General features: G+C 34.0%; 1 protein-coding gene across 2 annotated transcripts in view; it reads right to left on the bottom strand.

Annotated features, from left to right (window-relative positions):
• LOC128228641 (integrin alpha-8-like) overlaps positions 1–27,026 on the bottom strand; it is a 64,943-nt gene that overhangs the window by 9,592 nt on the left and 28,325 nt on the right. Inside the window, exons 4-21 of one of the 2 annotated variants that reach the window (XM_052940066.1) lie at positions 19,555–19,675; positions 16,998–17,080; positions 10,031–10,079; positions 9,555–9,644; positions 9,304–9,348; positions 8,492–8,589; positions 7,969–8,021; positions 7,677–7,776; positions 6,651–6,759; positions 5,816–5,913; positions 5,322–5,461; positions 4,570–4,683; positions 4,062–4,266; positions 3,129–3,263; positions 2,477–2,544; positions 1,564–1,711; positions 1,114–1,194; positions 476–555 (exon numbers count right to left, since the gene is read on the bottom strand). In XM_052940066.1, the coding sequence (XP_052796026.1) occupies positions 476–555; positions 1,114–1,194; positions 1,564–1,711; positions 2,477–2,544; positions 3,129–3,263; positions 4,062–4,266; positions 4,570–4,683; positions 5,322–5,461; positions 5,816–5,913; positions 6,651–6,759; positions 7,677–7,776; positions 7,969–8,021; positions 8,492–8,589; positions 9,304–9,348; positions 9,555–9,644; positions 10,031–10,079; positions 16,998–17,080; positions 19,555–19,675 (1,817 nt within the window). Of the gene's footprint in view, positions 1–475; positions 556–1,113; positions 1,195–1,563; positions 1,712–2,476; positions 2,545–3,128; positions 3,264–4,061; positions 4,267–4,569; positions 4,684–5,321; positions 5,462–5,815; positions 5,914–6,650; positions 6,760–7,676; positions 7,777–7,968; positions 8,022–8,491; positions 8,590–9,303; positions 9,349–9,554; positions 9,645–10,030; positions 10,080–12,806; positions 12,872–16,997; positions 17,081–19,554; positions 19,676–27,026 lie in introns of both variants that reach the window. The other variant, XM_052940076.1, reaches the window with a different exon arrangement.

Genomic DNA, 27,026 nt, shown 5'->3' with positions numbered 1-27,026 from the left:
GACTATCAAATAATCAAAGCGTCATTTAACATGAAACCTGCTGATAAATAACAAACTCGAAAGCACGTGGCAGTAACCAAGCAACCACCTCGGCCGAAGTGACTATCAAATTCGCGAGGTGTTTATGTGGTATTCATCATGAGTTTTATGACGTAAAACGAGTTGTTTAGCTTTGATTATAACATTATATATTATTAAGACTGAGAAAGAGTGAATGAAAAAGTGAAATTGCCATATGACGAATTATAAATTAAGTGAACAATTATGTCAAATATCAGAAGGTGGGTGACATATAATAGGAAATTTACTTAGTATGAAAACAATTTGATACGAGTATCCGGATAGTATTTGAATACTTGATACGATTCTCCGGATACCAATTTGGTATCCGGTTTCCATCCCTACCAGAAACACATTCTTAAGTTTCCCCGTCAGTACACTAACCCTGAACAACATTTGAGATGGTATACAATACCTGTTGACCGCAATCCTGAACACCATCTCCGGCTCATTCCCAGTGATGTTCTTGGGTAAGGCAACAAGGGTGAAGTTTGTCTGAATATATACACAATCTGACAGTTATACATGTGGTCTGAAAAAGGTTACAAAGGAGCTAAGTTATAGCTGGAATGATGATACCTTCTGAACATGTGCATAATATCATAAGTTAGGTAGTAAGTAGGTGTCAGATATGAGGGGCATAGGAAACCATATTGGTTAGAGCAAAGCCTGTATATCCCATATCCAATCCCATACTAACCCCGTAATGTATATATAACGTCGACAACCTATTAACGTGTTCCAATGTTTCAATTATTCATTGGAATATTAATAAGAATTGGAAAATAGGCGCCATTTTGGTACGATATAAATTTAGTAACCCAGTATTCAAACATATGGGGTCACCACGTAACCAGTCCTGGACCAATGGCGATGCGTCATTCATGTTGGAGGTGTGATTTATACGGATATTGACTCATCATCAAGTCATTTAATAGTTATGGTGCAATGCTTTGCTTCATCAATTTGATATATTCTCACATTCCCAAATATACCAAGCGATATTTCAAAAAGCAAAAGAGAAAAAGATCTCTTAAACTTATATAAACTTACCCGTGACTTTGCAGGCAGTGGATTACCAAGATCACAGGATATGAATGATTTGTTGAACACGTTACAGAAGATTGGAATCTCCTGCAATATAAGGTAGGAACAATATAGCAATAAATAAATGGGATTAAGAAAAATATGTCTTGCGTCTAACATTATGTTGATATTTCGCTCAGTTACACGTGTTTAATAAAATTTAAACTACACTTATACACCTATTTTTACAAAGCCACCTTACAAAGCCTCAAGACAAACATGTACATTTTTAAGCAATTTAGGGGCTTATTTTTAAGACCATCTCTAACATTCAAATTTATTTTGATTTATTTTATTATACGAACACCAAAGCAAATTTTATCATTTAAAGCAAAAGGTTTCTATGTTTTTTTGTTTTATTTAATGCAATTTAAAGCCTTTATGTTTTCATCCCACTTTCATTCCTTTTCCACTTACATATTTCTTGTCCTTGATTTTCCTGAACTCCACGCCCTCGGGTACAGTGATATTGAGGATGGACTCAAACGCATCTTCTCCTTTGTTTGTAACAAACACAAGAATGTCAAGCTCCTTCTCCTCACCAAGTGTGTAAGAGTCGTGCGTGCTGCAAGAGGACAGAAAATATATCATTCATAAACCATTGCAAATGGAATCATTTGGTTTTGCTCTTCATTAGTATCTTATTATTTTTTACAACAATTTTGCACAAGGTTAGTCAGGAAGCACAATTATACACTGTTCTAATCATTTAAGTCCTTATTTTCTACACACACTAACTGCTTATTACATAAAAATGTAAATGTTGGCTGGTGAACTAATTATGGGCCCTTTTTGGGGGGTTAAACATGTTATTTCCAAGTTGAATGAGAATCAAAAGAACAAGAATTATTTAAAATCACCATATTATGTAAAATTATGTATGCCTTGAATTGTAATGCTCCCAGTACTTATAAAATAAGCACAAATTAAACATGCTTAACATTCATGTAAACAGCTGCTCAAACTGTGGTGTAATGATTAATGAAATAATCTATTTCGGCAAAAAATGTGGAAAAAGACACGGAGAAAACACCAACCCTTGTCTCTTGTTGTTTAGTTGAAAAAGGAGCATAACTCTAAAAACTACTAAAGTCAGAGTTATGGCCCTTTCTGTACTGGCACCAATTGTCTTTGATAACCAAGTTGCATACAAATATCTTGAAAAGTCTTTAGAGCTATGGCAAAGTAATTGCAGGTCAACGTCTTCACCAATGCCAGCAACGACAAGGCTATGACAATACCTGGAATTTTTTCTTTGACTCACAGATGAGCTTAAATTTTTTAAAAAGTGGCCTAAACTACTACATGTAACAAATCCCAGCAAACTTACTGCATGGCGGTGATGGTGAGGTCAGGAATACACACATTGTCTTGGCCACAGTTCTTCATGATGTTGGCCTGAATAAAAACAGTAGAAACATTTCATATCAGTCTTACTGAAAGTTATTCTTTTTGTCATTATTATACATTTGATATTTTCACCGCTTATTATTTATTATATCAAAATTTATCCCTCTACTTTTAGCCAACAAAATAAAAAGGGTTTTTTACCTGTATATGGTTTGCCAAAATTTTCTTGATATTACTCATATTAAAACTACAGACATAACATTATGTGACTTTTTTTAAGAATAAAGAATAGGATTGTATTCAAAGCATTTATAATCAATTTTAGTGATGTTCCAACTATGTTTTACCCAACTCTTTCAACAGTACTGTAGAAGAGGAGAAACAATATCAAATACAGATGCCAATACTCCTCTATTTGTTCAGTTGATCAATGTGCACCACTCATAACTCATGAAACAGACAGTTATGGGCCTGCTTCACAAGTAGAAAATGAGTTATGGGCCTGCTAAATATGTCCATATTGTGTTATGGGTCTGCTACACATGTCCATAATGTCATTGCTTACATGTGTACCAAGTGTCATTTAAATAACTTTAACTTTAAAAAAAGACAAGCTGAAGATCTGTATTTACCTCAGCATGTATGGTGGTAGGTGACCTCTGGTTGAGGATGGGACGCACCTCCCTTGGACTTCTGCGCACAACCTTGTCAACGATGTCAAAACTGAAGTCTGTTACGATAGGGGTCAGCTTGTCACGTATGTTTTTCTGGAGGTAGAATAATACTTCAGGCATAACAAAAAAAAAATTATTTCTGGTTTCCTGACCTACCAATAATAAAAATTCAACAAAATGTTTGTATTGCCATCGAACAATTTTTTCTGACTTACTGTTTACTTCTTTTGGTGCATTTTTTAGCAGTTTCTTGTTTTGACACAAATGCATTTTTTTATAAAGCACTTTAGTTAACGTTAATCCGAACCAAATAACACAATTAAAGCTGCACTCTCACAGATTGAAGGTTATAACAACTTTTTTTTTATTTTTTGTCTTGGAACAAGCCAATTTATGTGAAAATGCATGTGAACCAGTCATATAAGACTGCTGACAAAAAATTAGATTGAAGATTTTTAAATTTTAGTTCAAAAATTGATGTTTTATGCATTTTTCGTAAACTGTTAGTAATGCTTTTAGCCATAAAACATTCATTTTCGAAAAGAAATATGAAAATCTGCTATCTGATCTTTTGTTAGTAGTCTTTTATCATTGGTTGCAGATATTTATGCAAAAATCAGCTCATTCAAAGACAAAAAATAAAAAAACATGCAAAAACGATAAATTTGTGAGAGTGCAGCTTTAAGTGTGACAATGATATTCAGATTCATTCCACATTTGATACTATAACCCAACACCATATATCCAAGGACACTTTACACCCAGGAATGCCCTTGTCTGCAAGTCCCACTTTAATGTATCTTTTTCTTAAGATAATCAATAAAAAAATCAAATACTGTTTTTCTATTTCATTAATCAAACATTCTTCAACTGTATTAAGCAATAACTTACCACAAGATACCCAAAGAATCGTTCACACTTGGGTACGCCCTTGTACGCCCGCTCCACCTTGCTTTCCTCCCGTGTTGTCTCAGAATGCAGGAAGTACATGCGGCTCGAGTCGTTCTTCAGGGAGTCAAACGTGATGTTCATCTGGAAATCCATCTGGTCGGGCACACCCACACCGTTGAACAGAATACACACATTCACTGTGATACTGTAAATAAAGCATGATAAAATTATTACATCAATCGACAATATTTCTAAACAAGTGACTGCAGCATAATAAAAAGAGACATTGGATTACATTTAGTTTCAAAGTTTGCAAAAAAAATTAATATATATATATATATATATGGTATGGTATAATGTGTACAGTGCTCCATCCATTCATTTATAATCTAAAATAAGCAAATGACACTTCAAATATATAAATATATATCAAGAGAAAGAGATTTAATGGTATGTATTACCAATTTATTACAAATAATAAACACCACAAAAAAGACGCTGAGCCTACCACTGCACTTTGGTGGCCCCGTTGTTGATGACGCAGATCTCGTTCTCCGAGCTCAATGTAATGTTCTCAGGGTCCACACTGATGGTCGGGGTCACACGTACCACAGGACGACTCCTGCATAAAGAATATGTTTGTATACACATGATCATTTTTGTGACACAGAATTATTACCGGTACTTCTAAGATGTATGATGATTATTACTATGAATGAATTGTATGACATAACTTGATATGAGATTATTGGTATGTTTAGTGTTCTCAATAAGAACCGGCTGCCGGCCAAAATGGATGGTTCAAATGGCAATAGGGCCGGTTCAGATTTGGAAAACTAAATGAATTTTCAGTAGAATAAGTAGAAGCTGGTTGGTTACTTTACTATTTGAGACGGTTTAACCGAAACTTATTGAGAACCCTGGGTTTGTCACATATACAATGAAATAGATATTAAGGTATTTTGACTGTGTTATGTCCAACAACAGGATACAACCAAAAATATAAGGCTTAGAAGGAGTCCTAGCAATGTTCAACAGGTAACTGACATGCACACAGCTAACTGTAACAGAAATGGAGATCTCTGAAGCTGTGAAATGTATTTGATTGGCATGCCTCTGTGATTATCTGAGAAAAACAATTCACCTTACGAAAACTGCTCTGTTCGAGATGTATGATTCAATGATATGTTCTGGATACCGAAATTCCTTTAAAACACACCCAGCCATCAACCAATTAAACGGGAAAGGGAAATAACTCACCTTACCAAAGCAGCCCTGTTAGAGTTATACGCCCCTATCATGAGATCTGGATACTTGTTTTCGTCCATGTCCATCCCTCCAGCCAGTGACCAACCAAATGTCTCTGCTCCCTCTTGTATAACATCATCCGCATGGAGGGCCTGTATGCAGAATTTAAATTGTTATTCTTTTCATCAATGCCTAGTTGATTAGTATTCTGACAACAGAAGTAGTTTGAGTTCTGATCTCCAGTAGGCTAACCGAGTTCCACAAAGGACACTGACTTGTGTATATCAGGTATAAAAATTCAGCATAACCATACAAACTTAAGCAGGGATAAAATAAACTATCGTGTAAGGAAATATTGATTTAAAAAAATTATACGGAATCATAACAAACACAATTGCTGTTGAAAATACTACTTTGGCTACACCAACCATGTTTATATTAAGTGATTCCATTCCATGCCGTAATATCTGGCCTTTTTTATCCTTCATGTATATTCTATATCATACCTGTTGTACATCTGTTATGATTCCCTTCATACTGCCATGGTAAATGTAGACGACTCCTCGGCCGTTTTTGCCTCCATATGGTGCACCTACCGCTATGTCTAATATAAGATATTGACCAAGTAGATTTAACAAAACAACAATAGTATCAAAAACATAGACAACTACTTGACTTGACTTCCACCATATTAGTCACAAACAGCTATCTCAGGATTTGAACTGACCAATCAGATTGCTTCCTAATATTATGCGTTACACACATAGATGCTATTTTATTGTTGTTCTTACACCTATTTACATGAAGGTCACACTGCATTTCACAACTTTTGTACCAACAATTTGTGATAATGCTTCATAACAGTTAAATGTTTGCATTTACTTTCATATTATGTATCTTAAATGTACATAAGGCCTAAAAAAAAATATGTCCGTTTCGGGTAACCCGACCCTACCTATAAAAATGCGCCGACCCTAACTATTTTTTTCCGTTTCTGAGCAAAAAAAATATTTGTTAGCGAATAGAGCGTTACGAAGGGCGGATAAATGCAGATTTTAATCAGAATTATTGTTTATATGATAAAACAAAGTCAGGCAATCACAGTACTGTAGGAAAGACTGCCATGTGCAAGAAAACACTCTGAACTTACGACAGATTTTGAAAAAAATCAATAAAAAAAATCCCTACCTACCCTACCTAGAAATTTTGGGAAGGTTACCCTAAACAAACAAAAAAAAAATTTGGCCTAAGTTTATGAAGTCTATATTGTGAATGATTTTCTCCAAATAAAAAAGTAATTTTACGTTTCCATTGAGCCAATGTATATATATATATATATACCGTTATAGTTGTCATAGTCGATATCCCCTATGGCTGCAACTGACAGACCAAATCTGGACTGAGAGTCATGTCCATCCAAAACATCCTTGTTACGCTTTGTAAAAGACCGCTGAAAATATAGATCCAATAAATGGCGATATTACATGAGCCATAACATGCCTATCCTTCTTCATGAAAACCTGCCATTTTTAGCATACTATAAGCTATCCTTTTAATAATGTTTCAAGCATTTTGAATTGTAATTGACTCAGCTAAATAAAAGGAAGTTTAATTAAGACGTCAAGTCTTGACCCAATGTTAAGCCGAGGAGACCACACTATTAATCTTTCACCCAAACCATACATACCATATCCCCCGGCGGGGGGAAAAATCCCCCGGAATTTCGATCTATCCCCCGGTCTCCCGGCGGGAGGTAAAAATCCCCCGAAATTTAATTTTTTTTGAAATTTTGAAATTTTGAAATTTTACATCAGGCAATAATGACAAAGTGAAACCACAGTATGTGAGTGAAACTCTCCAAAAGGAAACTTTTACAACAAGTGATCAATTAATTTGTAGTAATTATCAAAGGCAAAGAAATATTACTCTTTTGGAAGGAAGAAATTAATAATATTTATCTATTCTCTTATTGTCTGAAAGTCATCAAAGCTGATAGAATTAAGCACAATTTTTTAAAGACTTTGGAGGAAGGTAAATTTAATTTAATTGTCTCGAAAACATATTTTTCCAATGACATATTTTGTTCTGCAAGTGCATTACAGTATGACATGACAGTGTATCATAAAAATATGATAAATCATGACATAAAATAATTCTGTATAATGAAAAAGTTAAGAGGTTTTCAAAGCAAACTATATGTGAATACATTTTTTCATACTTGCGTCTAAAAATACTTTAAAATTTTGCCAACTTAGACCTGCTAAAAAAGTCCCCCTGAATACAACCAAAATCCCCCTGAATTTTCAGCCTTTTGAACAAATCCCCCTGAATGGTCTCCAGAAAATATGGCATGTATGCCAAACATACCTTGGCATCCTGGTAGAAGATATACACTCGGCCTGTTTCATATGTGTTGTCCGTACTGTAGTCAGAGAACAGTGGAGCTCCCACAATCACATCATCAAGTCTGGAACCAGAGTATTAAATAGGTTACATTTCACTAATTTTTTAAGGATTTTCAACTATGAACCATAAGGCAGTATCATAGTTAATTTAATCCTGATTTTTTTTTATATTAATTGAAAAAAAGGTTTTGATTAAACTTATTTCTGTCTAGAATATAATAACTTTTATAAGATGATAAGTGCAAAATACCAACCCATCTTTGTCAATATCAGTTACAGCTAGTGAATATCCGAAGTAGGAGCCAAACTGAAATAGAGCAGAGCCAAATTAACAAGAGAGTCTAACAATAAAATCAAGTATCAGTTGTTTTGTGTTTGACTGTCCATTCACTTATATTCTGGCCAAAAAATGAATAAATTAAAACACAACTTTTGAAGTGCTCACAAATATCAATGCTACATTATTTTTGCCTAAATAACAAATAATTTTATCTTTTTTTCCTCCTGGTTCATGTTTATGTTTTTGCCAGATGCGATTACAGACGACAAAGACAATGACAATGACACAAAGGCTCTGAATAACAGAGAGGCTATAAATAGGTTTGGCTTCACATGAGTATATATTCCAAGAAGCTTTTTTACAGCCATTAAAGAATAGAGAATTTCTGAGGGAGCATGCCACACCACCTTTGGCAGGAGAGCCTGCATATTTAATTTGGTCTATACCTCTGATGGCTGTCCTCTGGAATTTTATTTGCATGCATAAATGACCAGTACCTGCTCTCCCCTGATGATATCAATGATGGTCAGATTCTGTCTGTACAGCACAACTTTGCCCTGGAGTTGCCTGCCCCTGGGTACTCCAACTGCATAGTCTAATGAGGGGAAGAAAGGCAATAGCTATAACTATGGAGGGCAACATTGTATGACAGATGGCAACTTTTAAATATTGAGGGCAATAAAGCAATATGGGGGGCAATTATAACATATTGGTGACAATAATAATATATGAAAAGCAACAAAGAAAAATGTTTGGCGATCATGAAATAAAGAGGGCATTTATGATAAAAATGTGTGGCAAAAATGAATAAGTTATTAATCATCGTATTTATATTGTGACCTTGACCATTGAACAGCTGTCTCAAATTCAATAGAGGTCATCTGCATGTCATCACCAACCTTCATACCAAATTTTTGGGCCCAATTAAACTCTAGTTATTAACATGAATAGGTCATGACCAACCTCCATAGGCCTTAGCATGCTCTACTTATCAACCAAACAAGCTTTTTGTGTTCAAGGTCACTGTGACCTTTGACCTGCTGACTTCAAAGTCAATCGGATTTTTGGCTGGTCATGACTAACCAACTTATCTACCAAGTTTGAAGACCTTATGCCCAATTAACTTTACACTAGATATGAACCAGACCAGCTGTATGTGTTGATACTTCTAATTCAGTCTTTAGATATGGGATAAAGTAAAGGTTTCTTTAAAACTTTAAAATGTTAATATTTGAGCAAAAAAAAAACATAATGGTTTTAATCTGTTCAAAATTTAATTATAACAAAATAGTGTTATTAGAATCTATACCTTCAATATCATCGGAATCAAACTGTCCAACTGCCATCGAGTACCCTGAAAATATACCAGCAAGTAAGTCACTGCCATCATGTACCATCATGTTCTCATTTTTTACCTGGAAAACAACCTGTCTTCAAGTGAATCAGGTTTTTCTTTTACAGTGAGGGATGACTGAATACCCATGTATCATGAAACACTCTAAAATTAGAAAAATGTTTTTATCCAATGATTATCTGCAACTGTTATGTGATGTTTCATACCCATGTAAGAGTAGTCGTCATTTTGTTGACCCTCTGGTGTGGACTTGTATCTCCCTGGTCCATCCTCAAAGTTGAAGTTGAATAGCTGACCTGCCATATCAAGAAAATATGTTAGTGCATGTAAATAGAGTGTAGGGGACTCATTCATGATAAATCCTAATTACAAATAGTCAAAATAAGTGAACATAAAAATGAATCTTCACAATTTTGATATGGCAATCCTTCAATGACTTAGTAGATTCGGCAGTATTTAGGCAACAGTAGATAAGGACCAAAGAGATATGGAGAAAATGTGTCATATTTTGAATTAAGCTACATGTATGCAAGTGTCACTGTCTTCTGCTCACACAAGACAGAATATGGGAGTTATCTAGGTCAGTCATTTCAGACACTGGTCAAGTGCCTTACTTGCAAGCAGAGGGTCCCGATCCCGAGAGTTGCCCCATAAAGTGTTCAAGTATGTATAGTGTCCTTACCTTGCCAGTACCAGCTGCCTGGAGCACCAATCAGAAGTTGCCTCCCTTGCTGTAAATGGTTGTGCAGAACAAAGGGAGATTATTATTCTGAGATCAAAAATAAAGGGACATGATACAAATGATAATGAAATTTAGGGTATGAAGTGGTTTTCAATAAGGCTTCAGTTTTGAAAATTATAACATTGAAAAATCAACACACTTTTTAACACTGAGTTATCTGATTTAAACATTTATAAAAAAAAGGTTAATTGTTTTCTTTTTTAACATACTATATTTCGTTATTAAAAAATAAATACTGAATACCACCCCAAATATTCTCAAACAAGTATTGATAAAAGTACAGTCATGAAAACTATATATTAAAAGAGTAGAACTATGATTTTTAAACTTAAAACACAAATGAAACTTTCATAAAATAAGTTAGATATTAGATAAAAATAACTTTCTGCTAGTTTTAATTTAGTATAAAAATAATTTAAGTAATAAATGATAATTAAAGTAATAAATGAAAATTCAATTAGTTAAAAAATATTGATTCAAAGTTTTATTAATAATAAAAAAACACGCCACAAAAATATTGCTATGAAAATGATCAAAATCAATAAAGCGAACACTGTAATCATTAGTTTAAAAAAATGATTAAAAACAATATTTCCTGAAATCAAACTCGTTATGTATTTTGAAGCATGTTGTTCTGGGTTATCAGCAAACAGTTTATTGAAAAGAATCAAATTCAGTGAATTAGTGGAGTAATTAAAAACAAAAAATTACATATATAAAATATATTAGTTTAAAGGAGACTCAATTTCAAATACTTCATTTATTCCCCCTTCATTCAACTATATTATTACCAAGCTATAAGTTGCAACATTTATTTAATGTTTACATCATTGTTCTCATACCATAGTCATTTTAAGATTTGTGTTCTAGGAAAGAAGCCAAGTAATAGATCAATGTAGCATTTCTACCTACACCTCTACAACTTTTCAAGGCCCATTACTCTTTCACCACAACAGAACCCATTCCGACATTCCAACAAAATTTCTGTACTTCTTTTACATGACACATTTTCACATAGGACTGCCACATTGAATCTGGGAGTTTATTAAATTTCAATTATATAATCATATAAAAATATGATAAAAATCAAAGCGCTGAAGGTTGTGTAGGACAGGGTATTTCTGAAGTGACTGATATTAATTATAGGCGTTTTAAATGCTAAGTTATTCCTTTTATATTAATATCACACATATGGGTACCATAAGAAATAAAAATGTATGAAAACTCAGTATTATAAAATATTTGCATATTTATGTAATAGTTTTTTGGCATGAAAATTGTTATGTCGTTTTAGTAAAATGCATACCATAAATAGAAGTCTGTTTTCACCAAATATTATATATATATAGATATATATATATATATGTATATATACCATCAATGATGATCATAACAATTTACCACTTTGCAATATTCAGCAGTGACTTATGACTGAATGTGAAGGGAGGAGGCAAGAGGATAAAGAAATATAGAAGAAAATAATTAAAGAAACAGAAAATAATAACGAGGTTTGGAGGTAGATAAAAAAGACAAGAACACAGCAAAAAGCAACTAATATGATTCTAATAAAGATAGATGTCAATGAAAGCATAATGATTATTTTGAGAGCAGGACACCAAATGCAACAATAAACATGATACAATCTTTGTAGCACTAAAAGCACCAGAAAGATAAGCTTGACATCTTGCTGTTTTAATATTTTTTCCTTCTGTTCAATATATTTTTTTATGATTATATAGACAACTATTTAATTATCGGTAGGCAAAACATACCACTTATGTATGTCAAACTTAACTATCTGAAATAATTTACTAATACAACCTACAGTATGAAACCGGGATTGAACATTAGAAAGTCAACTGAAATAACACTTATATCTCTTTTCTTTTACATTACAGAAACCATATGTTAACATACTGATATCACAATATTTTCTTGATAATGTTAAACACTACCATTTAATAAACTTGATTTAATGAAAAGACAGTTTAACACCCTTGATTAAATTACTCCAATCTTCAAAATGCAAGCTCAGTGTCATGAATGCCAATCAGTTGGCATTCCAAAGTTCACATCCATAAGTATATGAAACTTTCAAATGGTTTCAAACATCAACAGCACACACTTTGCCATCTTAAAATTCCCATGCATAACCAGGTAAGATTTGTTTATTCCATTCCTAATTAAGATTACAACATTTTCCAAGCTCATTGATTAATTTAAGCCAAAGACTTGTGCATAAATGTCGGCCCTATGATTATGTAAATTTCTTTCCCAATATCTTTTTAGATATTTAACAAACTTAGAATAAGATTTCTATTACGAAGAAAGATTAATTTAATGTTTTTAGTAACAAGTCAGATGGATCACACCAAATTAGGGTTATACTTCATAATCATTAGTAGATATCCAAAGCCTTTGCTACCAAATGCCAATAAAAATGTTGCTATTAACAAAGCATCATGTATTATGCCCCTTGTTCAGATCATTTAAGGAAAAGAAAATATTCTATTCAAAAATTTTAAAGAAATGTTTGGTATCATATGTTAAAAAAGGAAACACTAATATTCTTGATTAATCTAAAAAAGTGATCTTAATGATTAGTATAAATCTAATAGAAAACAATGATTTGAAAAAGGGGCAGAACTACGAAAGCCAGAAAAATCCAACAAGCAATATAATAGTTATCAGACAACGGAATTTCTCGTGGACTCACTGTCGTTATCACTGAACTTAAACCAGCCTGACACGAACCAAGTTTGTGATAACCCCACTGACCACCTGAAAATATGAGGGCAAAAAGTGCACACAATACCAATATGCTATTTTTAGAACCAATGCCGCTGCAAGTATACTATTTGTAAAACAATATGCTATAATTAGAATACATTCAGTATTCTGATAATGTATGCATGTGTATAGGTTTGCTTACACACGCACATGCAAAGTTCAACAGACAAGAACAAGATGTTATCCAAATTAAAGATGAAATAGAAATTGAAAAATCAGCCTAAATATAACCAAGCCATCAAATAAAATATCTTAAACATTACAGAAACTTTAAAAAAAAATACCAAGCCTGTTTGCAAAAGGTATTTTCAAAAAATGTTACTACGTATGATCAAGCACTTGTTTCCCTTATTGTGTAGGGTTTGGCTATTGTAATTTACCAGACAACTTGTTACTTAATGGATAACCACCCTTTTTTTAGATCAAAGGGAGGTAAACAGTTTGTTTGTGATTTTCTGGAACTGCTAAAACTTCAACTTTGTTTTTATATCTTCTATCATATCAAAAGAAAAGTTTACATTTTTTCTGAATAAAACAAAAAAAGAATGTGTTGGGGAAAAATACAAAATTTGATATGAAAATGAAAATGATGATTACAACATTTTGTACAACAACAACAGCAACAACAACAACATGGAAAACATCGATTCAAAATGCCAAATTCTTTGATTCAAAACATGAATAAATTATTTGGCTGAGAAAAATTAAGTATGTTTCAGCATTCTTTTATATTTGTTCAGACAGAAAATCTTGCAAATAATTATAGCTGCATGCTTTTTGACATAAAATTGTAATTCCAACACAACTTTTTTCTTAATAAAACATTTTTTCAGTTTAAATAAATAATCTCCAATACTGAAACATACTTGCTGTTGCTCTAACTAGTATATGATTGTACATGGGATATATCTACTAATATATATAAACCACCCTGCAAAGATTACAAATAGATACATCGTTATGGCTGCTAACATTCTTCGACACAATATCCTCTCTCTAAACCTGCAAACAAAACTCCTCTATGACACAAAGTAAATGGAAAAATGAATCAACTGAAACTCACATGGTAACTAAGGTGTAGTTAAGAAATAAATAAAAACAAAATATAGGAGGAAGAAAAAAGAACAGAAAGATAATATACTGTGTCAAAAGAAAGAAAACGGTTGAATGTTTCTTTTATAAGCACTGCGGGGTTTGGGGCAGATAGCAGTTGCGGGCGCATTTGTTTCCATTAAATTTCATTGATGCATAATTTTTATCAGTAAAGCAATACAATGTTTTTAGTGCCTAATTTAGTTATGTATTGATACACTTTGTTGTTTTTATGTTACTCTAGGAAAACATGATATTATGGATGTTGGTATATGATCGTGAATATATATATTTTTTAGTGGTGAATATAAATATACCATTTTGTGAAAAACATTCATGAATAACATAAACAATATAATTTAATGACAACATGTTCATAGACTTTTCATCATAAGTTGAATAATCATGAATATAAGTAAAAGTAATTTGAACCATGCTTTCTATATATTCTACACCCAAAACCATCCTATAGTAAACACATTCATATTAATTTTCTTAGGCAAGAAAAGCTGCAAATTATTTTTGCAATAACAAAAAATAGCACTATTTTTTTGTTTAACTTAATGCCAAAATATAAAACTCTAATGAAGCAAATCCTCAACACATGTATTAAACCGCATTTATTTCATGTTATGCAAACAAGGCAGCACTGTTTGTGTTATAAAGTCATCATGATTCATTCTGCAGTGCATCCTGAGTCCTAAACCTATGTTGTTTTTTTCTGAGGACCCATTATCGTTGCGCATGTGCGTAAGCAGGATGCATCTATCTTTCAGCAGGATGCATTCAAACACAAAACTTTATCTGCCAATCTTTATTTCTTCCTTTGGCCCATAGTTTTGACATGAGAGTCTATAAGACGCATTCAAGTAAATTTTAAAATGATTCACTGAGTTGAAAGAGTATAAATACTAGTTTGTACAATACACTGTCAAATTGTATTGAAAGTATCACTTTAATAATTTTTTGGAGATGCCTTATCAAAGTCAAAATCATTAATTTGAAGGCATATTAAGCAAGGATATGTTGCAACCTATCTCCAATAGGCCTAAACCTAGATAAAAGCAAAATAGTATGAGCAAAGCACAGCAATATTTTAGCAAACTGGAGCATCAAAAATGCAGGCAGCAAGCAGGCATAGGGTTTGCTGGTGGGGCGGGGCAGAAAGGGTTTGGGGCAGAAAGGAGGCGAGGCATGCGTTGACAACAAGGAGTGAGGAGAATTTGTTACCTGATTCTTTCGTGAGGAAAGATACAAGAGAACAGATAAATGTACAGTGAGACAGAGGTGCATTGTGGGACACCCGCGGTACACCATTACACTCTGCACTTCAGCATGTACCCTGGGACAACAGACTGGCAAAAGTTTGTTTCTCTGCAAACAAATCGACTAGGCACCATTGCGAGGGTAAATTTCTAGGCTTAACCTCGTTTTACACATAAACTGCATTTCAATAATAAATACGGACATTCATCACACAGATTCTGCACGTAACTTTACGGGTTTTCCCAAGCACTCTTAAGCAGCATAAGGTTAATCACAAAGATATCTTACTGAAACTGGGCCCTGAAGATCTAACTTAGATTTTTAAGCAAACATTTCAAAATGAAATTCCTCAATAGCTTTGTCAGTAGCAGTTCTGATAAAGAATTTTACTTGAATATTCAAGTCTTGCAAACAAAACTCACAGAATGTTTCAAATAACATTTTAAAGCAAAATTTTGTCAGTCAATTATACCACAGCACAAATTGTCTGATGTTTAAAGCAAATGTATACCATAGGTGCCCACAATGGCGGAGGTCACAGATGCTGTCAGTTTCAGACAACATGAAAGTTAAAGACAATAACAGGACATAGTTCTCAAACAATAACGGAGAAACATTGCATAGATTTTCAAAAAAAGTGCAGAATTCTCTTTTACTATTTTTTCACTCAGAAGTTCTGAGAGCATCAAAAAAGGCAAGTATCATAAATAATAACATAGAGCATTTAATATGTTCTTAGCCTTTTGGGAAACACTCGTTCAAAAAAATTATCCAAAATCAAATTAGGCAAAATTAAATATTTGAAATCTATACAACGTTCAATCATTTACCGTACCTATATTATACAGAATTTTTCTCTAAGTCTTAGATTCTATCGTCTTCATTTACAGAACATTGAATTCTATGATTAACTTGTTTCTATGGTTACAGATTGTTAAACATTTAATTTCTAGAAATAAAATATCTGTTTACTACTCCTTTACTACTTTCCTATATCTAGATAATATATTCTAATAGAAATAGTTGTTCACTATCACGAATTAAAATGTATAGAATATGAATATATTCTGTACACTATAAATTATATTGATACTATTTGTAATAATTTCAAAGTGCTTTACAGTCCAAGTGCCAAATAACACCGTGAAGATTAGACATGACAACAGAGCAATGGAAATGGTCTAGCTTAATTGTGCTCACTTGTTTACTTTTTCAAACATATTAATGTATTATGTTCACATAATTGTAAATTATTTCGACTCTTTTTAATAATTTGCACCTGCAATGATTTGAACATAATAGCATTATAATTTGAGATGTCAGATGACTAAAAGTTGCAGACATCCTGAAGAATATTCATGACTTTTGTACTACTCAATTATAAAACTTTCTGTGAAAACCATTGACCTACATCGTACACGACTCATTTATCTAATTAATAATTTTGAGGTAAAAAAAAATAATTTAAAAGCTGTCGAACCATTGTTTCACATATGACTGTTATATCTAATTTAGAATTTTTTGATTGAATTTTACAGCAGTCATTATAATATTTATAAGCATGATCCAAAACATACATGTATTGATGAAATGACATTCTGTAATAAGACCATTCCAGGAAAGCTAGACCATTGTCATTACATAGAACTATGTAACATACGACAGTGATAAAATGTGAAAAATATAGTGACAGCAAATTCCATATAGTAACAGTCGGTAATACATTCATGGTACGGTCACGACGTTGAAGAACACTTACAGAGGTTAACACCGCAGAAAACCCAAGCTGACAGTAACCCTGCTTATGTGTTTGATCTCGTATCAGCGGCAAGCCGTCCACTCCTAAAGCGCGCATGCACGGAAGAGAAACAGTAATACACACATGAAATAGCCAACAACGTTTGTTATAATCTTATCAAATTAAAAAAGATGTATGAGCAAATATTTGAACCACAAATCTTTAATTTGTGAGAAATTGCTTGGGTATTGCAGAGTTACTTACAGAATAATTTGAAACAGAGAAAATGTATACTTTAAGCTAATCATTAAGATTTTATTTTATTTTTAAATTTCATACCAATATATAATACTAGTTAAAGTATAGATTGTTGTTATAAATGCTGTTTCTGCTTCAATTTATGTACAACAACTCTGCAATTTGCACTTCTACAAATCAAGAAAGGCAACTCTCTGTCTCATTTCTGAACACAAACAACAGTTATAACCCTTTCTTTGACAGACAAAAAATACACCACAAATCTGATAAGGGAAAACATCATTATGTCCAAGGGGCAGCAGTTTAGTGGTTTTAAGCATGATAAGCCTGCAAACATAATAAACAAATCAATTAAAATCAATTGTAGAACTAAACAAGTGAAATAAAAATAAATATATACAACAGCAAGAACTAAAAGGTATCTTAAACTATAGGTGAGACAGTAACTGTGTTCATAAATATTACTGAAAAAATATGCATAATAATTTAGTATAATCCAGTCATATATTTCAATCTAACAAAAAATAGGCAGAATTTGTATATAAAAGCATTCCGTATAGGCCTTTTCGTGCATACCATTTTTAGCAAGGTTTTTAATCGAAATCTCTACAAAGAGACAGTTTGAATCATGATTACATTGTTTTCGATCGGGGGCTGAATTACCTTGGCAAACTATGCTGTTTAACAGAAGGCAACAGGCAGTAGCTACGAAAAGGACTATAAACTAGCAAAATTGAAACCAATCATAATATTCGTGAATCATATTTATTATATAAAACAAAGACTGTGTTTTATCTAAACAGATGGGACCACAGGAGGGCAAAATGAACAATCAAGAACCTGTGAACAAAAAATCAATTATGATTAATCATAATGATAAAAATAATGGGCATGCATTGTGCTGGCATTATTTCAATGACAAGCAATGACAAGCAATTCATTGCCATGACAGCCTTTTAACTGCTGCTCCGTTGATAAGGTAGAGCCATTATAACAAATGATAAATATAATTCATCTTCATTGTTTTGGATAAACAAAAACTGTATACACTTCTATGCTTTTTCAGCAATCAGTGATTTGTTTTAAAATTTCTAATTTGTAACTAAATTGTATACCAGTAAGTCAAATGTAACCCCCCCCCCCCCCCCACCCAAGTCCAAGTCCGGGGAATTGCGAATGGTCTTTGACTTTTGGTCCAGCCAATCCCAGGTAAAACCCCTATCCTGCGGGGAAAAACTGCTAGTAAAATCCCCGCCGAATGCCCCCACACCCCGGAGACATCCTGTAATTCGAAACTGACTTCTTAACAAATTGGGAGAGAATCAGGATGAGGCACCATCTTTTTAAATTATCTAGCGAGATCTCGTTTAACTCCGGAAAAAGCTTGGTTAAAACGCAGACAATTCCAATTAAAAGAACAGATATTTCCAGGCACAAACCCACAGCCCATTCCCTGCTAATTTCAGCGCATAAACAATGCCACCGCATTAATCTCGGCACTGCGGGGCCACCTGAAAGGTAAAAACACCGCCCATTTCCCCCTCTATCCCCAGTATATCCCCGGACCTGGGGGGTGGGGTGGTGGCCGTGGTTACAATTGACTGGTGCATAATGAGCATGTTACAAAATATCATAAGATCATGATTTTCATTTGAATGCTAAGTCAGTGTCAGAAAGAGAATCAAAAGTTTAACTTCTAAATCTACGTAAGCCTAGAGTAATAATTCCAGTCAAACTAATTGTTTCAAAATATATCTTATTACAAGGAAGAATAAAACATTCGAATAATTAATTATACGCTTTAGTTCAATGCCAAGGTTCTGTTCAAATTACTATATATCCTTGCGAAAGTATTTAGCTTTAACAAAATTATATACTAAAATTTAAAAATGATCAACTACTATTGTCTTTCAATGCTAAACATGACCCAAAATATTCAGGGATGTGATTGACCTGGCAGCTGGAGGGCTGAAACCATTTCGGCCATAGGTTCTTGGGCCACTTTTGGTGTCAAAAGCACACTGCGGTAAAAGAAAAACTGGCTTTTTAGAAGCTCTTTTGAGGGTTCTTCTGACTTTGAATTTAAGGCAAACTAAAATATCAACTCATACAACCAAAAGCACTCTAGTAACCTTTTTTATCAGATAAAAAAAAAAATTATTTAATTTTTTAAATTTTTTTTTTTTTGGGGGGGGGGGGGGGGGGCGATCCCTGGCGCATTAGATCCGCGGAATTCCGCGAATCCGCAGACAAATCACATCCCTGATATTACATAAATATTCTTTATCAATCCAATAAACTTTACAAAAAGGATACTTACTTGATTTGCATGGCGAGTATTCCTCATAGTCTGTTGACGAGGGTCGGGCAACGTAACATGTCCCAACTGGTTCTCGCTTGTCCAGTCGGCTAGAGAAATACACGTAACGAGGGGCACATGCCTGGAAACGAGAATAATATTAAATTAGATAACTGTAAAAGTAAAATATCTTCAGGTGAAACACTGTCACTCACTCACATAGGTCATATAAACCAAAGTAATTGCAATTTGCATCAATTGAAGAAAAAAATGATCACTTTTTGTATACCTAATTTAATTCTCAGAAAATTTATGCAAAATGGGTATACTACTAAAGCCAGATAAGCATTTCTGTAAAAGGCAAACAGATTGTCCTAGAATGTAAAGGGTTATATGGTGTTGCATTAAATTTATTCTCATTTTAGCATGCATCAATGAGGTAATATACATCTGCTTTTTGTTGTCAGACATATTTGAGAAATTCCCTTGAAACTATCAAATGTTGTACAATTTGTCATAAACAGACAGCTCTCATTCATTTTATTCTGTGTGCTGATTTCAGAAGTTCATTGTGGGTATTTCAAGCAGACATCAGACATAAAAAAATGTTTGTTTCCATTAACCCAACCTACCCAATTTTTCCCTCCTGACCCTACACTTTTTTTGCCGCAGTTGAATTATTTTTGGAAACCTTATATAAAATGTGCATTTTTTGAGTGGATATGTTAAAATATGACCATTTTGTACCTAGAATTTTCTATAATAGTGATACACCCTGATATAAGTCAGTTTGGTACAGAATTCCAGTTCTCAAAAAAAAGAAAGAAAAAAAAGTATATATAAGCATAGATACTACCTTTCCTTTTTTGGAGAGATGTTAGTGGAAACAAAGAACTTTTCGGGGGGCCTATGACCAAACAAAGGAAGAGTGTTTCTGTGTTCATGCATGTAAACTTGTTTCATGAACAGTTACTTGTTAAATGTTTCAATTAAGCTTCACGTTTCAGAATGTATATTGTACATTATTAAGCAACAAAGCAACAATATGCCATTTATACATGAAGTTAGCTCATTTTCCATAGCAAAAAAACATTTTATGCCGACCAAAGTATCTTCATGTTGTGGTAAAAGATTTCCAAGCAAATGCAAGAAAACATCTGTTAAAAAACTTTCTGGATAATATTTTATGAGCATGACTTGGATAAGCATCAAGATTACAAGATATTACACAATGTGCACGTTCTTAATGCCATGTAATTCTGTTCAAAATTTGCAAAACTTTTATTTGAAAAGGGAAGGCAACACAGCTTTTATGAAGCATAGTATGAATATGCTTGAAATTGAAGAAAAGTTTGCCTTGTCAATGGTTTTTTCATGGAAACGTAACAATTACTATTATAATAGAAGTATTATAGAGTGCATGTAATATTTCTTCTGGAAAAATATAACCAGACAGAGATTCATATAAACAGTTTGTTATTTGACATAATCTGTACAGTTTATAAATACATATATCTTATATCACATAATATGAGAATGTAGTATCTGTTCTATGTTATGCTAAGATGTTGCTGCATTAGGCCATTGGAACAGAAATATTCAAGGATGATTCCAGGATCTGACTTTAGAGCGCATCTTCGGGGCACAACTTTTGAAATGTGGCCCCACACCAAGAACCAAAATATGTATGCGTGTAGGGTGGTTTGGGTCCTCCCCTTGCAAAATGTTGGCTATTTTTGGTCTGAACAGGTGCATTTAGGTGAGTTTTACTTATTTTTAATGTCCAGTATTGATTGAAAAACATAATGTGGATAATTTCAGGGAGGTGAGGAAGGCAACCCCTCCTCTCCACTAGGAGGTGAGGAAGATAACCCCTCCTCTCCACTAACTCACCAAGTGATTTTGTTTGTCTTACTTCGGAAAAAAGCCTGTTCTTATGATGTGTTGTTGGTGTGGATCCAATCTATTTACATCAGATGTTTGATTCTTTCTAAACACTTTTGTATGAACAAGATCATTTAAATTATCATCTAACTGAGGCAACACTGCCTAATACTTCCATTAATATATTGGCGCCCAATCTACCAGACCTGTCAAAAGGCCATCATGGTAACATCCCATTAATGAGTATATGATCATGATGAATAATTCCTATATTCCCTTGTAGATCATGTTTTTTTCATCTAAATATTGGTTACTGTTTGATGGTCAAGAAAACCTTCTAGCATTTTTTTCCATACAAATAATTGCACAACATAAAAAGACTAAAACACCCAAATAATTCTGAGATGCATTTTAAACTTGTATTGAGATAACAAAACCATTGTTTATGAATGCAAAATCTTTAATTTCAAGTCTTTCTTAAGTTTTTTTTTACTTTCCGCTCTTCCTATACACAGTCACTCTTAGTAAACAAACTAACTTCAGACTGAAGCATGCAAATGTACTCCATGCTCTCATCACAGAGTTGATGATGAATACCATTTTGTTGAAGTGATGACAAATGGATGACTGGGGAAGGGTTAATGGACACAACTGGTCATTTCCATACAAACTCTCATCTCAGTTCTGCTAAAAGGAATCATTTTCATCATCTTAGTGTCAAAATGTCAATGAATTGGTAGTTGTACTTATAATTGTGGGGTTAATGAACATTGCTCAGATTTGGCAATTATCTGATTAGTTGGACTTAAGAGGGATATGTACAGAGCGTTTAAGGTCAAACAGTAAACTGAGTTCAGTTTTTGATTTTCATTTGCATTTATTTTTAGTTTTGGCAATTAACATTGCAAAGGTAAAAGAATGCAGTATTATGTAATTGTCCATTCTCATCACAAACTGAAACTTCCTGCCCGTCAGAATTGCATTTTCTTTATTACAACTCATCATGTAATAGTTGTTAGTGCACCCACTTCCCAAGTTATTGAAATTTATAATACACACCAAGTGAAGTTATGTTTAATTTCAACTAGAGCTGTCACAGGAGTGACGAATACCCCCAAATGCCGCCTGGACACAGGAATGGCAAACCATTCCTTTGAAAAGAGGCCATAACTCCAAGGTTACTGCACACTGCATCTTCTTTTATCATGCATGTATTGTTTTATTTAAATCTGTTGAGTAATTTAGAAGTTACACTGCTGACAAGAAAAACTAGCCTTTCATGAGTTATCGTCCGGAAACCGTTTTTTCTACTTTTAGTAACAGTGACCTTGACCTTGGCCCCACCAGCCCCAATATCAAACTTGACCTGTATCTTTTGATGTTACACCTGTGTACCAAAAATTGTTCAAATCTGTCTAGCCTTTCATGAGTTATCGCCCGGAAACCGTTTTTCTATTTTTAGTAACAGTGACCTTGACTTTGGCCCCACCAGCCCCAATATCGAACTTGACCTGTATCTTCTGATGTTACACCTGTGTACCAAAAATTGTTCAAATCTGTCAAGCCTTTCATGAGTTATGGTCGAGAAACCGTTTATCTATTTTTAGTAACAGTGACCTTGACCTTGGCCCCACCAGCCCCAATATCGAACTTGACCTATATCTTCTGATGTTACACGTGTGTACCAAACTATATCTTCTGATGTTACACTTGTGTACCAAAAATTGTTGAAATCTGTCTAGCCTTTCATGAGTTAGGCCTAAAAAAAAAATATGTCTGTTTCCTGTAACATGCTGAAAAAAAGATGGGTCGGTAGGTAGGGATTTTTTTTTTTTTTTTTTTTTTTTTTTAATGTCAGAATGATCCAAATTCAAGTTTATTTCAGGTGAACTATTTTAATAAGAATTCAGTGTGATATATAGATTCAATCTTTCTGCCACTTATAAGCTAAAACTGCTAGCTTGACAGCCATCAAAACATAAAATACATCATCATTGTAATAAATCAAGACTAAGCCATGGGTTCGACTCCCAGCGGTGGCAACATTATGTGCAATTTTGAGCATTGTCAGTATGTTCACCAGGGAAGCAGTTCATCTTTAGACTTTGCAAATATAACCCAGTGAAAGAGTGAATCAAAGAACATTTAGACAATTTATTTTTGGCAAATGTTTTAAACAAAACTTTCAAAATGCATACATTTTCTAATAATAAAACATGATATTATTGCACAGACTATTTTAAGATAGACTGTGTAATAATATCAAGTTGTATTACAATTAAATGTACATGACAACTATTATAAAATAAAATGCTGTTACAACAAGAACAGGCAAGAATCTCCACAAAACATAATTTTATATAAATCAATACTTCGATTGATAAATGACTAGAATCAATGACTAAACCATTTAACTCTTAGAGGCTGTCAGAATTGAACAGATCTTTGGGACCAGTGTAGACCCATGGTCTACACTGTTCACTGCTTGGACACTTAAACCTTACCTGCTGACTCGACAGCGAATAGTGTAAAATAACAGATTGGACTGGAATATGTTTAAATAGACTAGAATCAGTATCAAAAAAGCTTAGACTGACTAATAAAAAGTAATACCATTTTCTTTTTTAAACAGTAAAACAGCAAAACTAGTACACGTACAGTACCTTAAATAGTTTCCATAACTTATTTTTTTAACAATTTTCAGTGTTTTAAAAAGATCTGCTGTATTAGATCCACAGTTCATTCTGTAAAAATCTCAAGCACAATAATCAGTGTAACTTTCAATAGAATACCTTGTTGTTGTTTTTTCCTTTTCTGGACTTGACTGGACTACGGGGGTTAAAACATTCCCAGAGTCAAAACTTGGTAAAATATGTTCTGACTCTGACGTACATATTATTTAGTTAATGCATCTTCGTTATGTAATCCAGTGCATCCTTGTAAAATTCCAATATGCACCAGCGATTGTTTAGTTGCAACGACATCTTTCTTACTTTAACTTTCACTTTCAGGTTTATCTTTTTTTCCGGAAGTAAACAAAAACATTTAAAGTTCCTATTGCCAGTATTGCAACATCGTATTTTTCATAAATGGCAAAACTATAACAGTTTTGTTATAGAACCACGGACCTATAAACCAGGTCCGTGATAGAACTAAACTATAACACTGACAACGATCTACGTAGTTCTCCTTTCACTTTCATTAAAATTGACAGGAAGTTAGCGTGCACCTGTTTTCCGTGCTTTTTAGACCATGTGGTATGAAAAATGTTTATTTTTCTGTTAACTCATTAAAAACTTATAAGAATATTTTTTAATTAACTGGAGATATAATACAAAACTAGTATGAGGTCCCTGGGTCAAAGCGTTCTCAAGTTATTGATCGGAAACCGTTTTTCATGTTAAGGTCACACTGACCTTGACCTTTGACCCACTGACCTCAAAATCAATAGGGTTCATCTGCTGGTCATGACCAATACACCTACCAAGTATGAGGTTCCTGGGTCAAAGCGTTCTCAAGTTATTGATCGGAAACCGTTTTTCATGTAAAGGTCACACTGACCTTGACCTTTGACCCACTGACCTCAAAATCAATAGGGTTCATCTGCTGGTGATGACCAATACACATACCAAGTATGAGGTCCCTCGGTCAAAGCGTTCTCAAGTTATTGATCGGAAACCATTTGGTATTCCGACCGACCGACCGACAGACAGACAGACAGACCGACCGACCGACCGACCGACCGACCGACCGACCGACATGTGCAAAACAATATACCCCACTTTTTTCAAAAGGGGGCATAAAAACTTAAAATAAATGAACAAAATATATCCTAGCATTGTTGTTTTTCAAAACCATTGCACTTAGCGAAAAAGCGGAAGGTATCCGTTAATTTGCATAATGGGCGGAGTTAATATTACGTCATTGAGTTTGAGTGCTGCTAATTGACAAGGTTACCGATCAGATTCCAGATCGATAATCACTTGTCACTTCGGGTGTAAATTGCTCTTGCGGGTTAAACAAACATTCAGATCATGCATTGAGGCTCCTTTCAGATGATACCGACTCTCACACCGAAATATCCCGTGTCAAAACTGATGCATATTACAAATGGATGATGCGTTGATTTCAGGTCATTTACGATTCCTGTGCGTTAAAACCCGGGAGCTTGGGTCAATTGAAAGCCCTGCAGTTTAATGTCACAGCCATTAAGGTTTTTGCCATTGTTTCAACTTGCCAAACCGGAAACATTTGTAACTATGCAACGATTCGGACACTATCAAAATATTTAAATTATCGTTGTCATCATAGGCCAGAGATCGCTAAAAATCTGACTTTTCGAATTTTGGGGCATAAAAAAATTGCGGTCGGCGGTAAAAAATTACGGTTGGTCGGGTTACAGGAAACAGACTTATTTTTTTTTTAGGCCTTATCGTCCGGAAACCGTTTTTCTATTTTTAGTAACAGTGACCTTGACCTTGGCCCCACCAGCCCCAATATCGAACTTGACCTGTATCTTCTGATGTTACACCTGTGTACCAAAAATTGTTCAAATCTGTCTAGCCTTTCATGAGTTATCGTCTGGAAACCGTTTTTCTATTTTTAGTAACAGTGACCTTGACCTTGGCCCCACCAGCCCCAATATCGAACTTGACCTGTATCTTCTGATGTTACACCTGTGTACCAAAAATTGTTCAAATCTGTCAAGCCTTTCATGAGTTATCGTCCGGTAACCGTTTTTCTGTTTTTAGTAACAATGACCTTGACCTTGACCCCACCAGCCCCAATATCGAACTTGACCTGTATCTTCTGATGTTACACCTGTGTACCAAAAATTGTTCAAATCTGTCTAGCCTTTCATGAGTTATCGTCCGGAAACCGTTTTTCTATTTTTAGTAACAGTGACCTTGACCTTGGCCCCACCAGCCCCAATATCGAACTTGACCTGTATCTTCTGATGTTACACCTGTGTACAGGGATGATAATAGAGCCAAGTTGCCAATCCTGAAAATTTCTGCATGGGGTTCAGGGGGCCGCTTAAGGCCCCCGACGATTCCAGGGCAAAGCCCTGGTGGGGGGATAAGGGGGGCGAAGCCCCCCCCCCCGAAGCTTTCCATATTTCAGGGATTCTAATACCCTTTTTTGCCTTAGAATAGTGTTCGTGGAGTACACCTTTCGGTTTGGTAGATATAATTGTGTTCAACACGAGACATCCACAATCAGAACAATTATCAGGAATTTTAGCAGTGAAGTTTAACACTTTTGTCTTTAAACAAAGTTAAATTTACTTTTTTTACTTGAAGTCACAGGCATAAGACATGTACCTGACATTTTGGTTCAGTTGTCCACTTCCCATAAAACTCAACTGGCTATGATCAAATGCCTGTGTATGAACAGTCTACACTGTGGGATGTTTGATTTATAATAGTGAACAACATATCGATTATCATGCTTGCAAAAGTTTATTGTAAAAGTGTTAATTATTCAATTTTAAGTATCATATAATGAGTATTTATTCCATTTTCTGCACATTTGATGAGAATATATTGTTATTAATTATTATATATATTATTCCAAGTAATATCCAAGCGGGACTTAAATGATTTGGC

The sequence above is a fragment of the Mya arenaria genome, chromosome 1 (assembly GCF_026914265.1).
Source record: "Mya arenaria isolate MELC-2E11 chromosome 1, ASM2691426v1".
Taxonomy (NCBI): Eukaryota; Metazoa; Mollusca; class Bivalvia; order Myida; family Myidae; genus Mya; species Mya arenaria.
The sequence above is the reverse complement of the archived record's forward strand: the minus strand, read 5'-3'. Positions and strand labels throughout refer to the sequence as shown.